At 40.2% G+C, this 23,291-nt stretch overlaps 1 protein-coding gene across 1 annotated transcript in view; it reads right to left on the bottom strand.

Annotated features, from left to right (window-relative positions):
- Positions 1–22,861, bottom strand: part of CPM (carboxypeptidase M) — a gene marked incomplete at its 3' end in the record, with an annotated part of 35,458 nt that extends 12,597 nt beyond the window's left edge. Inside the window, exons 1-2 of the mRNA XM_080363434.1 lie at positions 22,714–22,861; positions 1,602–1,699 (exon numbers count right to left, since the gene is read on the bottom strand). Of these exons, the coding sequence (XP_080219560.1) occupies positions 1,602–1,616 (15 nt within the window). The 5' untranslated portion in view covers positions 1,617–1,699; positions 22,714–22,861. The remainder of the gene's footprint in view (positions 1–1,601; positions 1,700–22,713) is intronic.
- Positions 22,862–23,291: the final 430 nt, after the last annotated feature.

Raw genomic sequence — 23,291 nt, 5'->3', positions numbered from 1 at the left:
CAGTGCTCCAGGTGAGGCTGCACAAGTGCAGAGCAGAGTGGGACAGTCACCTCCCTGCCCGGCTGGCAATGCTGTGCTGGATGCACCCAGGACACGGTTGACCCTCTTAGCTGCCAGGGCACTGTTGGCTCATGTTCAACTTACTGTTGACCAAAACCCACAGATCCCTCTCCACAGAGCTGCTCTCCAGCATCACATCCCCCAGTCTGTATGTACAGCCAGGGTTGCCACGTCCCAGATGCAAAATCCAGCACTTGCCCTTGCTGAACTGCATGTGGCTGGTGATTGCCCAGTTCTCCAATTTGTCCAGATCCCTTTGCAGGGCCTCTCTGCTCTCGAGAGTGTCAACAGCTCCTCCCGATTTTGTGTCATCAGCAAACTTGCTAAGCAACCCCTCAGGTCCTGAGTCTAAGTCATTTATGAAGACACTGAAGAGCACTGGCCCTAAGATGGATCCCTGTAGAACTGTGCTAGTGACTGGTCGCCAGCCCAACATAACCCCATTTAGGAGTTGCAAACCCTACCTTGGGCATCCAGTAACACATGTATCCCTTTGAAACGGTGAATCAGCTTCCTCCCACACAGAGTTAAATTCCAATGCAGACTCCTAGCAGCACTTTGAGTATAGCCACTGTCAAACAAGGTGAAACTAGTCTAACTTGGGGAAAATTCTTGGCACATAATGTCACAAGTGCCTGTAGGCATGAAAGTGCTCACACACAGTACTAGTAATAGCAATATCTTGTGATATGCTACGCTATACACACGATACACTTCCTACTACATGTATTTTTCCTGGATTTGGGAATTCATAGTTTTGATTTTTTCCTTTTTTTTTCCATTTCTGTTGAAATATTAACTCTTCATATTAAAGACCACATAGAAGTATATTATGTCATTTAAACTTATCCTGAATATGACTAATATAAGCAGGTAAAGCTAGAGAACAAGGGAAACAGAAAGCAAGAAAAGATTATAAAGAAGAGCAAAGCTTTGAGTCTTTCTGTTCCAGATTCATGTACTATATCAGGAAAGCTGATAGTCATCATTTTCTCCTTTATCGTTAATAAGTGTGCATTGTTTCCAGGGCAAGTTAATCCTGAAATTGCTTTTTGTTTTGTACTCATGTTATCTCAGGTGAAACTAGGTATTCCTAGCTTAAGGTTCCCAAGAGAAATTTTCTTCCTTAAATAAATCATTTGGTGCTTCACAGCAATTATTATTCAATCAGAATATATTTTAAGAGTTCAATCAGTCATACTTCATGCCTAGGCAGTAATAATACCCAAGCAAACTATTGCATCTGACTCATTACCAGGAAAGTTAAAGCCTCTGGGTTTACTCACATGGATAAGACAAAGCTCCCTACTTAAGAGAGGTCTTAGGTGTAGGATTCATTACCATCATCTAAGGTCTTATAATGCGCTTCCATCAAAACGAAGGAACTTTATTCTTGCAATTCTTTAAGAAATACATACATATTAGGTCCTCTTTGAGGTATAACATACCTCAAAATAAGTAACACGTGCCTGAGAGAAGTTCACTCTAAACCTCTGGTAAGCATATTTTGTATAAACAACATTGCAAAAATTGAAACGTACCTCATCCCCATGCATATTAGCAACATACTTGAACTCTGGAATGCCAATCTTATGATGGGTTGGAAACCTTCCCAGAACAAGAACCCACAGGTCTCTACCTTTAAGAGGGGAAGGGGAAAAGACATTTTTTTAAACAAGTGTAAAATCACATAAAACTTGGAGAAAAAACAAAAAACAAAAAACTTGGTCATTAAGACCACTGTACAAACTCTTTTATTTCATTGTTGCCCAGTCAGTACTACATATAGCATATCAAAGTAGACTGTGAGGTTTTGTTTATTCTATGAGTACTTGATAAGTTAGTTATAGGAATAAATATGTTTTGCCTTCTGACCAAAAGTTGGTAATGAACACTACAATTTCAAAAGCATTTAACCAGTGCTAGAAAGTAGTTGGGTTGTTTTGGTTTTTGTAACAAATATTTTTTAAATCAAGTTTAGCAAGCAAGATCTTGTCAAGCAAAGTCACCAAGCAACTAAAGAGCACTTAAAACACACTCTTCTCCCAAAAAAAGATTAAATTACAGGGGGTTTCTGAAGCACTTACAGAAGTTTTCATCATCACAAAGAAATAACTTTTTTTTTTTTGTATTAAAGATAATGCAGAAAAGCAAAACACATTCATGAGTTACTGCTCAGAAAACAAGTGATACTGGGCAGAGCTGCATCAGAGATATATTAAAAAAAAATCAGCAGGGAAAGAATTAATAGCTACAGAAAGAGCATTAGTTTGGATTGCCGAAGCTGCATAGGAAGCTGAACTAAGTAACAAAATAAATGAAACAAACATACATTTTGTAAGTTCTCTAAGGGGAAAGGGGAGGCATTTTTATTATTATTATTTTTAGTGATATTGTGGCATTTCAGATCTCATTTGTGAAACTATGCTTCCCACTAGTCTGCTCAATGAGGTGGAAAGCTCCAGTTTCAGTAGATGGCAGCAATGAAGCTGGACCAGTTCCTTGATAATAGCAGTCATAGCCCATAGATTTCTAACACCCAAACCTTGCACACATGCTGCTGGTCCCCAGGTCTCACACAGTGCTTGCTGGGACCTGTGAGCTGTCTCGGAGGATTCCAACTGTCATTGTGACTTACAGGAAAGAAAAATCTAGGTGTTTCCATATTCAGTACTATAAACATTATTTCCTTCATCTTTGTGAGTTGCCAAATCTACAGTAAATAAACTCTGGAGCATAACAATTTGCCACGACCCTCATGGTATAGCTGCAGTGAGCCAGTGGCATAGCTATTACAGAAACGAAAACAAAAATGCTGTGGCAACTGCAGTACCTTCAGGAAGGGGAGAAAGAAGTTGAAGAAGACAGAAGGAATGCTACAAGATGCACTGGAACAACTGTGAGGTGGGTAAAACCAAAGTCAGTTTTTGCCAATAAATTATCATTTAACAGGTTTAAATCCTCTCAGGCTTAGGATCAAGAAGCAACAAGACAGCACTAAGAGCAGACAGATCCAACAAGGAGAGGTCTTGGGATCCCCTAGTTTTACACAGCCACTCTAGAAGACATTGGTGTTCAACCCTCACATCCATATGTTACGTACAAAGCTGTGGGATGCTGCTACTGACTCATTAAAGGACAATGTGAGCAAGCAATCCACGCTTTTAAAAGTAAGTTCACAGTAAGTGCTTTGGTGAGGAAGCTGTTTATTTGGCTTTGTTCTATGCAGAGCAAGTTTCATTAAAAACAAACAAAAAAAAATAGTTTGACTTCTGTAAGTCTAGACAAGTTAGAGTGGAGAAACCAGAGACGCCAGTTTTTAAGCACCTCCTTCTTCAAAAAGGAAAGGAAAAAGAATCACCAGTCCCCACCAACACCACCCCAGATCATCTCCCATCCAAAACCTCCAGAGGTCCCTTCCAACCTCAACCATCCTGCAATTCTGTGATAATAGAGGACAAGTCTGGCTGCAGTAGTATATGTTTGGAACTGAAAAAAAAATCCTACTAATGAAAAAACATGCTATTTTTACTCAAAATCAAGCTGGGACAACAACCTCCATTTCTACCTCTGCATCCTCTCCATGATTGTATCCAGGGGCAACTTACATAGTACCAAGGAAGTCCTGCCAGAGTGCTCCTACGATTCTTTGTCCTTATGCCCTCTGAGCCATTCTGCCCAGCTCTTCTTCCTTCTACTGGAAGGAAAATTCAGACATCCCTCCTTGGTGCCCGACTTGTCAGTTGCCATATGGATTGCTGCACTGAGGGGAACATACCTGCTTACCATTGCGATCACAGCCTTTCCACAACAGCCCAAACGTAAGATGACTACTCTGAACCTACAACATGCAGCTTCCCTAGCTAGGGATTCATCAGACAAAACTCCGTTGCAAAAGAGCACAGCCAACATCTAAAAGACAGAGCTGAAATCATAAGATTATGGTAGCAAAGGACTTATACTGGGGATCTGATGGTGTCCCAGCACTCTCTTAGATGAGGTGGATACAGTTAAACTGTATAATACATGGTTTCCTACAGAGGAGGCATATACTTTCTATGAGGCTATGAATTCATCCAGCCCTGGTACTGCCCATTGTCTGTGTGAGTACCAAAGATGCAGACAGGGCTTCAAAATATCTCAGAGACAATGCATTCAATGAATTACATGTAAAAAGCCCTTCCAGAGCAAGTGAAATAAGTGCTAATTAAAAGCATTATTTTCCTCACATCCCTGATGATTTCCTATACAAGCACAAAGCAGTGACCTAGAAGGTGAGATACCCTGTTTCCCTGAAAATAAGACAGGGTCTTATATTAATTTTTTTCTCCAAAAGATGCATGAGGGCTTATTTTCGGGGAATGTCTTATTTTTCCATGAACGACAATCTATGTTTATTCTTGAACAAAAAAATTCAACATTTATTCAAACATAGTCACGTCATCACATCCTGTCACATCTGTCCTGCTGCATTCTATTGCAAATTAATTTTACTTTTTTACATGTGTAGCTGCCTGGATACTATCTAAATTGACTTTTTAAATGAACTGTAACTAGGGTTTATTTTTGGAGTAGGGCTTATACTTCAAGCCTCCTCGAAAATCCTGAAAAGTCATGCTAGGACTTTTTTTTGGGAAAACAGGGTAGCTTAGTGCAGGATCAGGACATTAAACCAAAAAATCTATTTGTCACATTTATATTACCTTTCTGTACTTAACTATTATCTAATACATAAAATACCCAACCAATCACAACAGCCAAACAATATTGTAGTGCCTAGGACATGAAGCATCTTATCTCACAAATAACCAGAGAGCCTCTGGAAAGGGAACAGATCACAAGGGCGATTTTAAATCCAGCTGCTAGCAATGACAACATCCACATCCATACATACAGGTTTCTTGGAGCACCTCCTGAGCCAATGTAGAACAGTGCCATATTCTTTATTCGCTTTCCCATAGCGGCACTAGCACTGATTCAATGCCATATATACTAAATCAACAAGAGTCAAAGTACAGCTAAAATGCTATAGTTATATCTGTCATTTAAAACTTTCTACAAATAATAGTGTATTCTGATATCAATTTAAATATATATATATTTCCAGTGCTTTGCCATCAGCAGTGTTCATTCCTTCTGCTATCACTGTGAAATTGCACTCATGGGAAACACAAGAAAGAACTAAGTATAGACTACTATTCAGTACTGATTTAAATTGGCCTTTCCAGCATTGCTGTTTAGACTGTTTATAGTTTGTGTGAGGGCCATCTAAATGATAAACACTCCCATGAACTGAGACACCAATTATTTCCTGGCATTTCCAGCTTGTGAGAAGTATTAAACCTACCATTAACAATTAAAATAAATTCCTGTGTCTGCTCAGCCTGCAGTACTGGATATTGTACCTATGAGGGATGATGTAAGATTTCTTCCCATACAGCAGTAATTTACTGCATATAAAACGATTCAGCATACAGATAAAGTTTCCTTTAATCAGTAAAGCCTAGATAACTCCGTTTTTGTACATGAAGTGAACAGCTAAGCTACCTCTCATGCTTTGAATCAACTGAATGTATACCAAAAAGCCATTTCTCACGGCCAAACCAGAACCGATTTTAACTAATTAGTGAATTATATTTCAAGTACGCAAGACAAACATGTGTCTCTGTATCTCACAACAATCAACAAGACTTGCATTGGACCAGAGCTAGATCCAGACCCCACAGGTTCTAGTAGAATGAGCAGTCTTTTTCAGTTTTGTAGGATTGCCACAGGTCATAGCACAGTATCAGTATTCTAAATACATCAACAACACCTGGGAATTAGGATGGATAAGTGAATCTGATCTCCAGATCTAGCGGGAAAGAAACCAAATCAATTTGTAGATATTACAGTCTGGATTGCACTCCCTGGTTTATTTTGTTCTGAAATGTATTTCTACTGTTCTTCACTTTACAGATTCATTTATATAAAAAGGCACTGTTGTAATTCCAAATGAAGTTATGGCTAGGAAATGAAGTGAAATGACTGGGCAATGCACCAGACCCACTCTCAGTACCACTCAGGCTAGGCTACTGATTCAAAAGTTTGTGTGGAGGTCCACTTCGACCCAGAAGCTTACTACAGTCCTCCTGGGCTGGCCATGTGTTGCACACTGACTTCATGGGTAGGAACTGCAGTAATGCTGATCCATGTTGAGGCAGTCCCTACCTAGAAAGGCACAAGACAGACTGACCCTCATTAGAATACAAGGTCCTAGTACAATTTAAACATAGAAACAGTCACAGAATCATAGAACAGCCTGGGCTGGAACGGACCTTCAGAAGATCATCTGGTCCAACCTTCCATGGAAAAGTGAGCCTACATGAGATTATCGAGCACTCTTTCCAACTACATCTTTGAAACTTCCAGTGCTGGGGACTCCATGACATCCTATGGAAGTCGTTTCAGTGAGTGATTGTTCTCACTATAAAAATGTCTTATATTGAGATGAAACCACTCCCAGTGCAACTTTCATCCATTGTCTCCTGTCTTTTTCCGCCTGGCTCCTTGTGAAGAGCGAGCATCTGTCCTCTCTGTAGTCACTCTTTAAGTACCCCAAGCATTCTCTTCTCCAGGAAGAAGAGTCTGAACTCCTTCACTGTTTTCTCAGAGGGCAGGTTCTCCAGCCCTTTGATCATCTTCATGGCCCCCCTTTGGACCCTCTCCAGTCTGTCCACATCTTTCTTGATTTGTCTGACACAACACTCCAGGTACAGTCTGACAAACACTGAGTAGAGCAGGATGATCACGTCTTTATCTCAGCTAGTGACACCCCTGTGGATGCAGCCCAGGGTCCAATTTGCCTTCATTGCTGTAGCAGTGCACTGCTGACTCATTTTCTACTCATTGTCCACCAGGGCTTCCTTGGTTCCTTTCAGCAAGGCTACCACCCAACCACACAGACCCTAGCCTGTACTGGGCTCTTGAGCTATTCCATCCCAGGTGCAGGACTTTGCATGTATTTGTTAAACTTCATACTGTTCTTGCTATCCACCTCTTCCAGCCTGCCAAGGTCTATCTCTGTCCATCTTAATGGCTCACCCATCTGACTTGTCTACCTCACCACCATTTGGTGTGACCGGCAAACAGGGTGACAGTGCTTTCAATCCCATTGTCCAGATCATTTATGAAGATGGTGAACACTGTAGGATCCAGTATAGATCCCTGGGGATCCAGCTTGTGACAGGCTGCCAGCCTGAGTAAAAACCACTGATCACCATAACCTCCAAATATGGCCTGTTAGCGAGTTTCCTACCTATTTCATAGGCCACCTAGCCAAACTCCTTCTTGCCAGTTTGTCCAGGAGAGGGCTGTGGGAAAACAGTGTCAAAAAACATTTACTCCGGCTCTAGATCTGACCAAATACCTATTTGAACAGTACAGCACTGAACATACTTCATACAAAACTTGCTCTGGCACTGGCTACAAAATTGAGTTTTTAGATGTCTAGATCCAAGCCTCAGATATGAATCTATTTGTATCCATCTATGCTACCTATAAAACTAGATTATGAAAGAAGACAACATGACATTATACCAGATAAAAGTAATGACCTCAAAAATATACCTTTGAGATTTGATACAAAGGGAAGCAAATTGTTGTGGCTTGTATTTCATATCCTCTTCCATAAAATGTACTTATTTTTACTCTTACTTATCCCATGTTTGGCAACAAACTCTACATGCCAAGTAGCATTTATCAGGGTGGTTTGCCTATTACCTGGAAATTTGTGGCCCTGCGCTGTATGGAAGGCCACCTTAGTAGTAAGAAAAGAAGACAGACAGATAAGTTAAATAGAAATGGCAAACAACTTTAAAGCTTTATTATTTTTCTTCAGATTATTGACTACTGTTACTTCAGCAGTCCTTAGAACTTGTCCTATCAGGGCTTCATTCTGTCACACTCCACACAAACTTTTAAAATATATGTTTCTGACCCCCAAAGCATGCAATCAAAGCACTGCAAAATAAGAAGGGGGACCAGACAGACAAGGTTTTATTCAATGAGAACATAAGAGGGTGGTGACTATGCCTTCAGCATAGCCTGTATCAATCCTGCTCAGTTCCAGTGTAAGCAAAAGAGCTTCAGCCTAGATGCTATGATGAGAACAACAAGTAACAGTAGTGAAATAAACATACCAGCTGATTTTTGTAACAGATTCTACTGCAAGAGCGACCACTACATAATCATGGTTTGACAGAAGAAAGAGAAATTATGCAAATAACTAGCATCTGCATTACTTACACAAAATATTGTGGGGAGAGAGGATAGCATAAGAGTCACTCCTTGATAATTCTTCTGTAGATATACCATAATCCCCATATGCTCTTTAATCCACTTTAACTGTGCATACTAATACTGGAAACATTTCCCTAACTGCATTTGGCAACATACTCTGTTATGCCTTGGGATAATCCATCCTTACTGGCTACCTGTAATATTAGTGTAAATCTAGGTTAATTGTTACCATACAAGATACTGAGACATCTTTACAGTTTTCTTTTTATTTCAGAACTATGTCAGGGTATTTTCCCAGATGCATCTGGCACTCGTTTTCTGAGACTATGTCAAACTATGCTTATTACCACATAAAGTTTCTAATCTTCCAGGAAGAGAGAGATCAAGAACTCGATCCTGACTTTATCCCTTCTAACTTTTAAATCACGTTCACAGTGAATCAGTTTCTGTGCTAACACAAACCGTTCTTCAGCTTTTCATTTTTCTGATCTGTGCTTGCGTTTCCTGCAAAGCTCAGTAGTATCAGTGTGTAACACAAGAGTACAATTCACAGCTATGTGCACACACATAGGCAAGAAGATGGAAATATAAGAACATTAAATGCTTATCTAACTTAGTATTGTACTTCCAAGCTTCAGTATAAAGACAAAGTGTTAGTTTCTCCATGATAACAGTGGGGCAACACTCTCTTCTAGCAAAACACTACCACAGCTAATGAAGAACTTCAGGAGCAATTCCCTTTTGCTAAGCAAGCACCAGCAGCATCCTTGCCCTACAGTACTCTGATCTGCCATCACCAGTTCAAGATGGAAAACCTAAAGCTATTTTGGAACTTGTCTTCCACAAGAGGACTGCTCAAAGGTACACACAGCTTGATTCAAATTCTAACAGAATTTGAGTTACCAACATGTTACCTATATAACCAGAAACATTTAATCAGAATGACTGTTGTAGTAGCGTTGCAGAAGTAGCCTTACAAACATGAATAAATATGTGAATTTAATCTAGCCAGATTGTTGAATAAAGCACCCTCCAGATTACAGTAAGTAATACAAATGTATCCTTTGGGGATATAAATTTTATAAATTACCAGCCAAAAAAGGCAGCTGTCTCGGCTCAATAAACAGATACTCTGTCTAGTTTATACTCAGAATAACCTACGTACCTGAGGCTGGGATCACATAGACATCTGTATGAAAAACTGTAGTACATCAGACTCTCTTGTGAGAGCTTATCCTCACTTTCAGTATGCTATGTTCTCATGGTCCACTGAGACAGAAAGAATTATCTGAAGACTTGGCATGTATTAGCAGTAGTAGTGAACAAAGTTCATATCCCAACAAGAGCTAGGGCACTTTGAATATAAGAAATTCTTCATGGTATTTTGAAGGATTAAAAAGATCCAGATCAATCACATATGTTAACTAGGCATATCTGGCAAAATTTGGCATGGTGCATAGGTAAGCAGAACACATCAAAAGAACCCAAGGTAACATTAGACTGCAGGTCTTACCATTGCCACCCCCACTCCACAGTGATAGCACTTCTTATTTAGGGAGGGAAGCAAAGGTTTTACCACTTGGTTTTTACTACTTATTTTGTTTTATCAAGTTTTTTTTGGTTTTACTGCTTGTTTTGTTTCCCCAAGTATCCTGCTTAATGGAAAGACCGTAAAAGAGGTCATACTTAACAAGAACTAACCTAACCATACTGTTCTTAATAAGCTGTCGGAAGGAGTAAAACCATTGATAAGGAAGCCAATGCTGGCTTGAAGATAACAGCAAGACAGATCAATTGGTACAGTATCTGTTAAGCATTTTTAAATTTTATTTCAAAGTGTTAGGACTATCCTGTGCCCTGTGTTTCTACCTGTCAGCTTTCTGAGTGCTGATACAGACAGTTTAATTTCAACCAATTTGTGATATTTCTTGAGATACAAAGGACCAGAATGTTTCAGCAACAGATGCACTACCACTGTTGTAGTTACTATGCTGGGGCCACTACTTAATACTCCTGGTCCCTTCTCGTGTATCCCTTATTACAGACATAACGTTACCTCTCTCTCAAGGCAAAAAATAAAAGTAACAATTTGCCACTATTTAATAAGCACATGTCTACTTCCATATATTATACAAGCCAATCCAATTTAGAGTCAGTACCTTATAAGCAGAACTGTAGGAATAACCAACAACTCTAGAAGTCTGGATATGGTTGATTTGTAACCAAAGCACTTGGGAAGGGAAGGGAAGAAGTCAAAACAGTTCATGGTTCATGTACTTACTTATCTTCCTAAAGGTTTACAAATCGTTGGTTGATCGATCTACAGCTGCTTCAAACACTTTCACAGGACTTCTGTCTTATGAGAATGACAACCCTTTCCCATGTATACATGACTCACGCTGTATTATTTCCAGTTCTCATAATCAAGCAGAGAACACTCTTTATACATAAAAACCACAAAAAATTGCCAATCCAGAGCACAGTCTCCTTATGGTTTATGGGAACAAATCAAGAAATAAAAATAAAATTTAAAAATTCAAATAAAAGCAACCCAGAGGAGAATACTGTTTTTAAATTAATATACACTACCCTTATTCAGTATTGCTCACTGAGAAGAGAACACTACAGACACATAGAATTAGCCTGAACAGGCATTCCCCCACTATTTACACTAACTGGTTTTATATTCACTCCCAGAAACCAAACAGACTATTTTTCCTTTTCACCAACTCTTGTTTCTATGACCACAGAGTTTTTAAACCTAGTTCTAAAAAAGAGTGCTTGTTTTCTGAGAAAGATGTGAGACTGGTATGCATCCAGTAATTTTCAGAAAAGCTATTGTACGCATAAAGAAAAATTATCCATTCACAACAGTACTGTGGGATCATCATGAGCAAAGTGATCACTTATAATGCAAACCAGGCACAAAGATGGGGCTGGTTTGTTCAAGTGCAATTTATCCGGATTTGACAGTTTTATTTGGCCTGCCCTTTTACCACCAGAAGCAAAGGAGGCCAAAACTATTTCTGCCACCTGAAGGCAATGGAGGGAGTAGAAAACCAAGAGGAGACTACAGGTTGTTGCTCCTTCATGGCTGAGAAGTTGCTGGTACACTTTGAGAGTTTAAGTGCATTAAAACGCCTCATCAGGTAACCTGTTCTGCATATCCTGCAAACATCCTTGGCAGATCCCAGACACTACGTTGGCTTCAGGAATAGGAAGCCCCAAACAATACACACCTCAACACTGGCAAGAGAGTCCTACAAATTCAGAGAGCGAGCTGCTTTCTCTTGCTCCCCCTCCATCCCTTTTTTATCTGGCAAGAGAAGAAAAAATGCAAAATAGAATAACTTTTTAAAAATAATCCAATTCTTATAATCATCACCTGTCTCTGGTTTAGTTAACAAGCTACATTAGTTTGACCAGTTCCTTCCAGATTCTCTCTCAAAAAGGGTAATAAAATGTCTCCTTAGAAACTTCAGGAACTGCCTTTTAGGAAAGGCAGCAGCACTACAAGGAACTAAAACTCGGGCAGCGTTACTATCCACAGAGTAACTCAGTCCTTTGTCTCTTTAAGAAACATGTTCTAGGTGGCCTTTGTTTCCTTTTGGATTTGGAGATCAGCTTAATGCAATTGTGCATCAAAGCAACCTTTGTACTTAACCTACTTTAGGTCCACCGCAATTCGGAAAAACGCTTTATCAGAAACAGCCAGGTTGCTCATTACTGGAAGTGCTACTGAGTATCATTCTGTGCCTACCTTATTCCTAGGCTTTTCTCTAGCAATTACTGGAAAAAAGAACACTGGACCAGACTGGACTTTTGAACTGATACAGTAGGACTATATTTCTTACTGAGAGTACAGTTTGTTTTTATTTTAGCTTTAGGACAAATGTTACTTTTGCAGACCTGATCAAGCTCTGCTTTGATGCCTCAGGTAACCGCAGGACTCATGGATGTAGAACAATTGGCTCAGAACAAACAGGAAATGTAACTCAACTATCCTAAATCCACTGTGAGGTCGGCATGTTACACAACAGCTACAGTCATTTAATTAAATAACTCCAGCTGCCATGAACTGACCTTTCCCACAACAAGTCAGCCCTATGCATCAAGCTGCGGAATCATCTGCTTAGAAGCATCCTCTGAACTTTTCCTCACATCTGAACCACTGTATAGATTATAAGAGTTACTGTGCCAGAAGTGGAGTAGTTTATGGGTAGAGGGTGGCATCTCAGCTGGGAGAGGAAGAGAACTACATCCAGACCTATGCATTATTTGTTTCATCTCCAGTAGTTACCTAGTTCATAAAAAAATTCTGAAAGTAGAACTAGCAATCATATGCATATCCAGCTTTCATTCAAAGCACAAAAACAAAACAAACAAAAAACTAATACCAAACAAACATACAAAAAAAAAAAAAAAAGCCTTAGAGAAAAAGATCTAGATCTCTCTTCTATGCAAAGTCATGCATAGAACAACTGCCTAAGGAACAAATGCTTCAGGGTAAGAAGTCACATCTTCCCTACCAAGTAATTAATGTATTATGAGCATGTCTCTGTTTGTACGTATGTGGACTAGATGAACATACTATGCCATACCATAGCTACATACAGTAAAGCTTTAATTAGGCAGCCCTGAGAATCAGAGACATTGGTAGCTCCAAGGATCTACAGCCAGCGGTCGTAGGCAGAAAGGCCATCCAGAAGGGATGCATTGCTCTTTGCCTTCTGTGGGACATGAATAAAAAGCTACTAGAAACACTTTTATATTAAAAATCCTCATCCTCTGAAGTGAGGTAGGAAGCATGTGTTACTGAGCTCTCCTCAAGAGGAGAATTCAGACAGATTGACCATCTATGTAAAACATGGGCATAGGATGAGAGTTTTGTTTCTTTTTAAGTAAGTCTGTTACTAGAATTTCTTTAAAAATTAAGAGCATTGTACTGAAAGGGCAATTCTACCCCCATCACTGATCATTACCATCAATGTTCACCCAATTTTCTCTATAACTAGGGAAATATAAGCCCTGTAGCTAGACCAAAAGACTAGCAAATACAGGTTGTGACAGGCTAATAAACAAACCTAATCTGGTGGTAGAAGACCCTTAACTGATATCCATCTCTTGATTAATGATTATGCTTTCTTTTTCTTCTTTACTACAGAACCTCTTTCTCTTGGTGTGCTACTCTACAGCATCTGAAAAACAGCAGTCTGAGGAAGTGAATACTTATTTAGGACCAGTATAAGTCAACACTGAGTTACACGTAAAAAGTTACTTGAAGTCAGAGTACGGGTATAATTTGCCCCTTGCAATCAGTAAACCATAAATTACAGTTATATTATCAGATAGTTATGAGCAATACGAAGGACCACAAGCTGTTTCTAGATCACACTTCTTATTTACATGGCTAAAAATTTATGTACTATTCTCCAAAAAGCAGAATCCTACAAATGAGAGGGAAAAACTCCAGTAATGTATCTGTCCATAGTGCACCATTCTTAGCATCCTGAGCTCTGTGGTTTTGTGTTTGGTTGTTCTTATAGAAAACATCTACTACATCTTTACTTTCTCAACACTAGTTAGAGGAGATGGAGACAGACAAGGATCAAACTGCATCCACCAGCTGCAATTGCTGATTCTATGTTACACAAGCTCCCTAGTATTGCTGACTTCACTGGTGTGAATTATGATATCCAGTTGTCAAGTCTGTCTACTTCTAAACAAATGTGGAAAGCTGAAAAGTGTTGCTGAGGGAAAACAGGATGGCTTCAGACCTCTGCTGCTCTGAAGAAGAGCTTGACAAATATACACTGCAAGTGGACAACTACAAAGCAAGGGGCAGAGCGAAGGCAGGAGAGCAGAAATTTTTTCCCCACAATGCTAGTTTTAAACAAATGCTGCTCACGTGAACAGGGGACTATTTCTAAATAGATTGGATCTTTCCATTTCAAAGTTACAACATAAAGACTGCAGTACTAGATAACAGTTCTTTTACGAGAAGTGTTTGATCTACGTTGCTAGGATAGGTTCCCTTCAAACAGGTGCTTGACTTTTTTTTTCTCCAGGCTGGGACAGAAACCTCTGGTACGGCAGCTTTCACAGAAAAAAACCTTTCCACAAGATTGTCTGCAACAAGTGTTGTGTGTGTGTGTTTGCATGTATGTAAAATAAAACTGTATAACATACAAATACATACACACACTTTCATTATTATTTTTAGGTATAAGAGATAGCATAGATGGCAAGACAAAGACTATTGACCAATTCACAGCAAGCATAAAGAAGATTTAAGCAAATTATTTTACTTTCAAGGGAATGCTCAGAGTCAGTGAGTAACTGCATCTCTAAGAGTAATGTCTTAATTTGCCAATCTTTAAAGCATCTGATGCTGACAAACCTGTGTACTTTTTATATGTTATTTGCATAAAAAACCCTAACCATATTGACATGAAAGCGATGTTAAGTCATGTTGTCATCACACAGAAATCTTAGTGCTTGGCTGTCAGAAGACTGATTGCACACAAACCTCCATCACATTACAGTAGTCAAACTACTTGTTGCAGATGGTAGAAGTGCTATGATTTTTCTCCTAGAAGTAGACATACACAGTATACCCATTTAAGCTAATTCTGGTAACTAAATTGTTAGAGGAGGCAGTCAGATGAAATATGAAAGTGCGTTTCAACATTTAAAGTCTTTTTAGCTTTGGTTAGGACAAACGGACTCAGAAGTTAAATCTAATGTAGTAACAGTGAGATCTATTTAAGCACATGGTTTAGAGCAAAGCTCAGTTGGAAGCTGAAGACTTAAAAATACAGGCTAGTACTTCTTGTTTTTAAAGTCACGGTTTAGCCTTGACTACATAAACCCTGAAGGAGCCAGTCTCCCTCCTCTGTTTTTTTTTCCCTTCCCATCACAGTGACTCACATAATATGCTGCAAATAGAGCTTACAAGGCTGTTAAGACCAAACCCATCCATGAACCCAAACACTCTTTCAATAATAAAATGAACATATAAATCTACCTAGACTCTTGTTAACCTAGATTTATATGCCACAAGTACTAGTCACGTATATGCCACTAGACAAGGACAAATGAAAAAGACTAGAACAAAGATGATTAAGAAGGAAAAGGGTAAATGGCACAAAAGGGGAAAAAAAGATTCAAAGAGAAGTTGGCAAGAAGGGGTAAAAGTTTAACTACCACGATAAGTTTTAGAATGCCCATTTTTTAGTGAAACTCTGGACTTGAGCCAAGTGACTTCAGTACGCTTTACATGAGGCCCTCAGAGTGGGAAATGTCACTCTTGTTTCTAAAAATGAACATTGAAAATCTCAATGCTTATATTATCTATACATGCCATACTAAGGAGATTTGTGGGGTGGGAGATGAGGAGGAGGGAAGGGAAAGCAAGACATTATCAGGGATTGGAGACAGGAGGAAAGCCATCTGTAGCAGTCATTCAAATGGAACAAACAGAAGGTAATAGTGTTCTATGCAAACATACCTCACATCATGTAACCACAGGAAAAATAGTTGCAATATTCTCTTTAAACACATCACATTCCCTGTGGATTTTCCTCTAGACAGTTTTTAAATTCAAGATGAAAAGAGTCTATTTTATCACAGTTTTTTTTTCCTTCCCTCTTTTTAAAAACACACTGGTACTCACATTCATTTTGTAAAAACATTTAATAATGGGTAACACGAGAAATTTACCTCTAAGTACACTGGGCTATGTATGACCTTTTCATTCTATTTTTGTACAGTGCCAAGACCCCTGAAACTAACCTGATAAGAACAATTCTAGTAAAGTACAAACATTTTATGGGTGTCTATTTCAGGTTTTGTTTTCTCCAGCAGTAAAACTTGTTTTCTGGTATTTTAAACTAAGTAAAAATATCCAGAATATTAGTGTTTTTAATATAAATGCAATAAAATTACAGTGCATTTTACTATGGATGGTAGTAACCCAGGCTCCTTCATACTATATCACAAGCAATGTCTGACAATAAGTTCCTATTTTTCCCCAGGTAGACATCATTTTTCATCTGAAAACACAGATTATCAATATACAGACAAGTACAATACCTGGCCTTTTGTTATTAAAATAGTTCCACTGGAGTGAAATGAACCTGAAGGTAACACTTCCCTTCTACAGCCTCCCTTACATGCTTTAAAGTATCAATCACGCTGTCTCAGAAAAGACAGGAGATTTAAACTGATCCCTGACATCTCTTGGGCACATGTTCCACTGATGTTTGTACAAAATGATGTTAGGGATAGGTTAATTGCCTAGGTTCTCTATTAACCACAGCACCAGGCAGGTGCAACCTTCCTACTGCACTACCCGACTCCTAATCCCAAGCACAGGGGTGTAACTACTCCTATATTTATACAGTCCTAAAATTACATTCAGCCCTTTGAAGGCAACCGTGAGGCTGATGTGGCCCTGGTGAAAATGAGTTTGACACCCCTGCCCTAGTGCATCCTGTTGCTGAAGTTACAGCTGCTTGTGAGATGGAAACCTGGATAAGATGGAAAACTGGGCATGCACCGTTCTGTTCTGTTTTCCGAGGGGTGAAACCCATGAACACAGGCAGGAAGGAGACACAATGAGCTCCAACAGGCACCTCATCTGAGCCCCTGGGAAACCTGGCCCGCTGTGAGCTCTGTTGAGCACATCTTCCCTGTAGTACAGAGTATCCTCCATGCACATAGCCATGTGGAAGTCCTGCTCATGCATGGACTTTAAAACCAAGCCAGCTTCTCTCTCCACAGAGATAGGGATAACAGAAGGCTAATCAGTGAGACTTCTTGGGGTGGACTAGTGAAAGTTAGCAAAGTGCTTAAGATTAATGGATGGAATGTGCCAATAAAGGCAACAAAGAGAGCAATTGAATAGCAAGCAGCAGAATAGGATGATTAAACCACACATTTCTCACCTAGAAAAGCTTTCAGGACAGCTCTTTTTCAAGAAGCTATTTCTGAAAATTTCTAATGAAAGTACAACGAAATCTTTAGCTTTGCTTTTTGCCTCTCCAATGACAGAATATGCCAGAGAGATATTAATCCTTTAAGTTAACTTTGAAGCTCTTCAGTAGGTAAAGACAAAGGTACTTTAAAAATACACAGCTTTTTGCTCAGTAAGCAGAATCCGGTTTAAGGATGATGTTTACAATTGTTCTAATTTGACTGGAATTCTAAAAATGCAGACTGGCCTCCTGAAAAGCTAAGATCTAAACCAAGCTGTAATTGACATGCTATCACTTTATCTGAATCCAGAGTGTATCTCAAAAGAGTTTTTAAAGAGTGTGGCTCTCCTACAAAAGCCACTCACCTCTTTTAACCTTGTTTGCCTTTGTTCTCCTAAAAAGGTCATCAGGTCTATCTAAGAGAAGCCCGAGCCACCACACACTTTTTTTTTTTTTCAAAAAAGAATAATACTAGGATAACTTGAACAATGAAAGGCCACAGATCATACACAATATATAAAATATTCTCTTTTCGGTAATGCACACTGTAATATTTGCTTGCTGAAGAGTCAGTCTGTTTTTCACAAGCATTAGGCAGGACAAGTTAATATATTACACAAGGTCCTGATCTCCAGACTGCTACAGATCTGCAGCCTCCTCTATTATTATACAGTACACATACTGTGCTGAGGTTGGATATTGTGCATATCAGAAACAGAGCTCCTGCCAAAGATCTTTTAGTAGCTTATTCAACAATACATTTGAAACAATATAAAACAATCAATGTATTTTTTGGGCCACAACACACCTCTGCCTACCTGCTTAAAAGACCATATCAGGTCTTTCATAAACTACAAATCTTGAGGGATTTGAGGTTACCTACTAAATTAGAACAAACAGATAACACTCAGTTTCTCAGCCAATGTGCTACATCTTTTTCAGCTCCCTTCTCCCTTTGTTTATGGATAACAACTTAGCAGATGAGATGCATAACTAAATATCATGGCTTCCAAATGTACAGACCTGGAGACTGAACAGGCCATTGCCAGTCTAGAACACATTCTTCCCCATAATCTGTCAGAAGTGTTCCCAGTAATCTAGCAGAGGGGTGGTAAATTTCCATATGATGGTGTAAACCACCAGAAAACAGATTAAGCATCTTTTAGTTTGTTTTCCACTGGTGCTCTTAGTACTAGTCCTGTTGTGTACCTTGCTGTTGTAGTCTACATACATCAACTAAACACACTTCGTAAATCTCACCTGATGTCTATCTGTGACAAATCATACTTGACTACTTGACTGCTTACCTTTTATGTAAAAATCACTGTCTTCGTGAAAGAGAGGAAACCACTTTATTTCTTTAGCTTTGACCTTAGCAAGGCTTTCAACAGAACCACAGACTCAGTTAGAATGGACCTCTGGAGGCTGCCTGGTCCAACCCCCCCAAGTCAAGCAGGGCCATCTAAAACCAGTCACCCAAGACTGTGCCTAGACAGGTTTTGAGTACCTCCAAGGATGGAGGTTCCCCAGCCTCCATGAGCAGCCTGTTCCAGTGCTCAGTCAACCTCATAGTATCTTTGTAAACAAGCTGGGAACATATAGATTAGATGAGGTGTACTGAGTTTGTGTGGTAAGGTTTCGGTAGGGGAGCTACGGGAGTGGCTTGTGTGGGAAGCTGCTAAAAGCTTCTGCTGTGTCTGATAGAGCCAATGGCAGATAGCTCCAAGATGGACCCACCACTGACCAAAGCTGAGCCCATCAGCAAATAGTGGCAGCACCTGGTGTCCAGCCAGGGTCAACCCACCACAAGAGGTCAGAAGCTGGTGAGACTGCACAACTGGTTGTTTAAGTGACAACAAATGATTAGCAGCATTCCCCAGGGGCCAACACCGAAGCTGATATTGGTTTAACATCTTATCAGGGCCGGGGCTACCATTCAGAGGGGCCTCGACAAGTTGAAGGAATTTGTTAACAGAAAACTCAAAGTCTGACAAAGGTAAATGTACAGTCCTGCACCTGGAACAGAAGAACCCCCTTTTGAGATTATCAGCCCAAAAAGATAACCACATGCTTGTACAGGCTGCAGACTAACTGGGCTGCAGTTCAGCAACCTGAGGATTGCAGGGTGTGGAAGGAATGTCCAGGTGGACAAGATAAATGTGAGTCAGTATTGTGCTCTCGCAGCAGAAAAGGCAACCTGTATGCTGGGCTGCATCAGCAAGAATATAAGCCAGCGGCTGGAGGGAAAACATGATCCTCCACTCAACCTTAATAAAGCTACATCTGGAGTAGCGTGTTCAGTGGTGGGTTCCCTAATGCAAAAGAGGCACACCACACTTAAGTCCCATGGAGATCTGCTGAGATGATCACACTGCATTCAGGGAGGTTGGTTTGTTTGACCTGGAGGATGATACAGCTACAACCTTCCACTACCTGAAGGGACATTACTGAGAAGACAGAGCCAGACCATTCTTAGACATACACAGCAAAAGGGCAGGTAACAACTCACAGCAGGGGAAACTCTAATCCAATGCAAGAACAGAATTTTGAACAAAGGTAGTTGAGCAGTGAATCAGCTACCCAGAGACCGTGTAGAATCTCCATCCTTGTAGATATTCAAAACTTGGGTGGAGAGTGCCCTGAGCATCATAATCTAACTTTCAAGTTAGCCTAGCTTTGAACAGGAGCTCAAACTAGATGGCCTCCAGACTTAAATTACTTTATGATCTGCACATTACTTTGTGATCTGCACATGAGGTTTCTGACATGAAGAGTGATCAGATATTTCTGTTAAAGACTTACATGCAATCACTTTCTGAAGTGGTAATGCAAAGGTTCCTATTACCCTCCACATTTTGGCTTCCAGGAGTGGATTCTATAGCCTTGCAGAACTGGGTCCATGCACACCAATCAAAACTCAAGCCTTTACTTCACATTCTTCGTAATTCAAGTCTAGACAGTAGTATATAATACTAGATTATTAGATAAAATTAGAGTAAAACCTAGATTAGATTTAAGAATAACATGGGAACAATAGCCATTCATGATACCAGTACAATTATGTCTGGTGGCTCTATAGCCACCACTCTGATTCATAGGATTTTGTATTCATTATCCACAATTTCCACATCAGGAATGTCAACAGCTCATTAGAAAAGTTACCACATCACACTGATCTCAATTTTAGAATGTTTAAATTAATTTCTGCTTCTCATCATCAACAAATACATTTTGTTAACACAGTTTAGCTAATTGGTAGTGGGACAACACTAGTAAATCCACACAAGTAAGCACACGTGCATGCGCATACACATGTTTTTGTCGGTTTATCTAAGAGGAATAGAATTTCAGCCCATTGACCAAAATTGAAACTTCATTTTCACAAAAGCTATATAACCACTGTTGTCACAAAACTTTCTAAAACTCTGAGGGGAAAAAAAAAAAAAGAAAGAGAGAGTGTGACTCTAATTTAGTGCCATCCTCTACCATATTTCAGGAGATTCTAAAGGTACCTTTCTTAACAGAGGTAGAAATCTCTTAACATTTAGAAAAAAAGAACAGCGAAGCACTGAACATTTTCTCCCTGTCATTCTGCTTTATATGGCTCTGAGAAAGTTTCCACTGCCCACCTATTTCATTCAGCAGTATGCTGCAGGCATACAGGACATGCAAAAAGCATGATGATTGCCTTTTTGTGAATCATGATGTATAACTGGCAGAACAAGGGAGAGCCCACATAATCCTCTTCTCTCCCACAGTTGGCAAAGCAGAAGAAGGCAATATACCAAAATCTGAATAAAGTTCCAGTGCATTGCTCAATCACAATCAAGAGATGATGCATTTCCAGTTTTCATGCCAATGGAACTCAGACAAGTTGAATACTTCATCTTATCAACTTTCATACATCTAGAGAGGTAAACCCAAAATTTCAATCTCTACAGTTAGATGAAAGGCTTTGTCCTACCTGCATGAAGATAAGCCAGAGTTCATGCCAGAGATGTTAGAATCTAGCTAATATTTTAATGATAGGACTTAGTCCCCTTAAGGTAGGAACATGAGGATGTGGATAATTGGTAGCTTGGCCTGGAGGAAACTGTACTCAAATGGACTAGACTTCTCTTGTGTGGATGAATAACATAATCTAACATGATTATGCCTTTGACAAAACCAAGAACAATACAGCTTAAATAACTTTAAGATTCCTTGTCCAGTTTGATTCTTCCCGCAAGAAGAGACTTTCTAAAAAATGAACATAGACATGCACTGAGACAAGATGCCATATCCATGGCAACATGACAGCTGCTCGATACCTCACTGAAACAGAAGACTCTTTTCAAATAGAAGTTATGTCCTGGAAAAACACAAGTATTCCAAATACACACATCATAACACAATGAAGTAGGTATGAAAACAAACTGCTAACATGAGGTATGAAATGAAACTACTAGCATCCTTCATTATTATCTACCCAGAAAGCTGTAGATTATTTTTTTAAACACAAGCATAGATTTGATAACAGATTCTATATCTGTCTCATTTAATGGCATGAAATGGGATTACAAGAACAGATTATGCTTCTAAAGAGTGAACTTCTCTATCTAGTTTCATGCCTCTTACCAAAGCAATTTAATTTTCCAAATCACATTTAAGTTTGGTGGTTTTTTTGCTTAAAACTAGAGAGATGTATATTATTTATATGCTAATAAACACTAAACTCTCTAATATCTTTTAAAAAAATAAAATAGACTTTTTTTCTATGAATGTATTGTAAGAAAGTACTGGTCAGAGAGAGATACATTCAAATGTCTATAAGGTCAGAAAGGTGATTATTGGTTTCAGTGTATTTTCCTATAGAGTTTGAGACTGAAACCCCATTCTTCATTTAAAACAAAAGACCTTGTATCAGTATGGAATTTGAAATCTTTTTTTCTAGTCAGTCCAGATTTACTGGAATAATAGGTAAAGAAAAAAAAAAACCCGCATATTTTTAACATACCCACAAGTTCCTATTCCAGCCCCACCTAGAATGCGCATTTAGTAGATGGGGTACCACGGATTTTAAGCTCTTTGAAGACAGCTCCGTTTCTGAAATCGCCACTAAGAAAGTTTCAAATTGTCAGCAAAAAAACAAAAAAAAATGGTATTGGGAGAACTTCGCCCCTAGCTGAAGAGTCATACGTGCCATTAGAGTTTGTTATTCACGCTTAAGCAAGAGAAAGAGGAAACTTTGACAGAGATGTGAGCAGAGAGGAACCCGGCACTGGGGAACCAGCGAGAGCAGCCCCGCCGCCCGCAAGCGCGCACCGAACGCCACCGCAGCCGCTCTTACCCGCGCTGGTCCCGACTGAAATAAACCAGAAAGACTTCGCTTCCACCCCACATCACCACTCCCTACCTTCCACCGAGCGCCCGATGCTGTGCAAGTGCGTGAAGGAGGAGTAGGCGTCGTGGACCTCCTTCAGGTACGCCTCCAGCTCCTCAGCGTGGTGGTACTTGAACTCCAGCGCGGCCGCCACGGAAACCAGGCAGAAGATGCCCACCGCGTCCTGGAACGAGGCACATGAACCCAAACAGCCAAGAGAACCGGCGGGCTCGCCGCCGCAGCCACAAGCCCTCCCTCCCTCACCCCGTATCCCCTCTTTGGGGAGCAGGTACCCCACCCTCCAAACCCGTACCCGCCGCTCCTACCCCGGCGGTCGCCCGCATGGTGCCGCCGCTCCTCCACAACTGCAGCCCCAGCACCGGGCGGGGGCCGCCATCCCCCAGCGCCGGCCTCGCCCTTGCCCCTGACTGACGCGGGCTCCATCCACTCAGCTCCCCCCGGCCCGCCCAACGGGCAGAGGGGGGAGGACACACCCCCCTCCCCGTTCTTCCCTCCCTCCTTTCCGCCGGGACAACGGCTCTCACCTGCGCCCAACGACAGAAGCGGCTCCCCGCGCTGTCCTCGGCAGTCCCACACCGACTCTCCTCCTC

The sequence above is a fragment of the Nesoenas mayeri genome (assembly GCF_963082525.1).
Source record: "Nesoenas mayeri genome assembly, chromosome: 1".
NCBI lineage: Eukaryota > Metazoa > Chordata > Aves > Columbiformes > Columbidae > Nesoenas > Nesoenas mayeri.
Note: the sequence above shows the minus strand (reverse complement) of the source record. Positions and strands in the feature narration are given on the sequence as shown.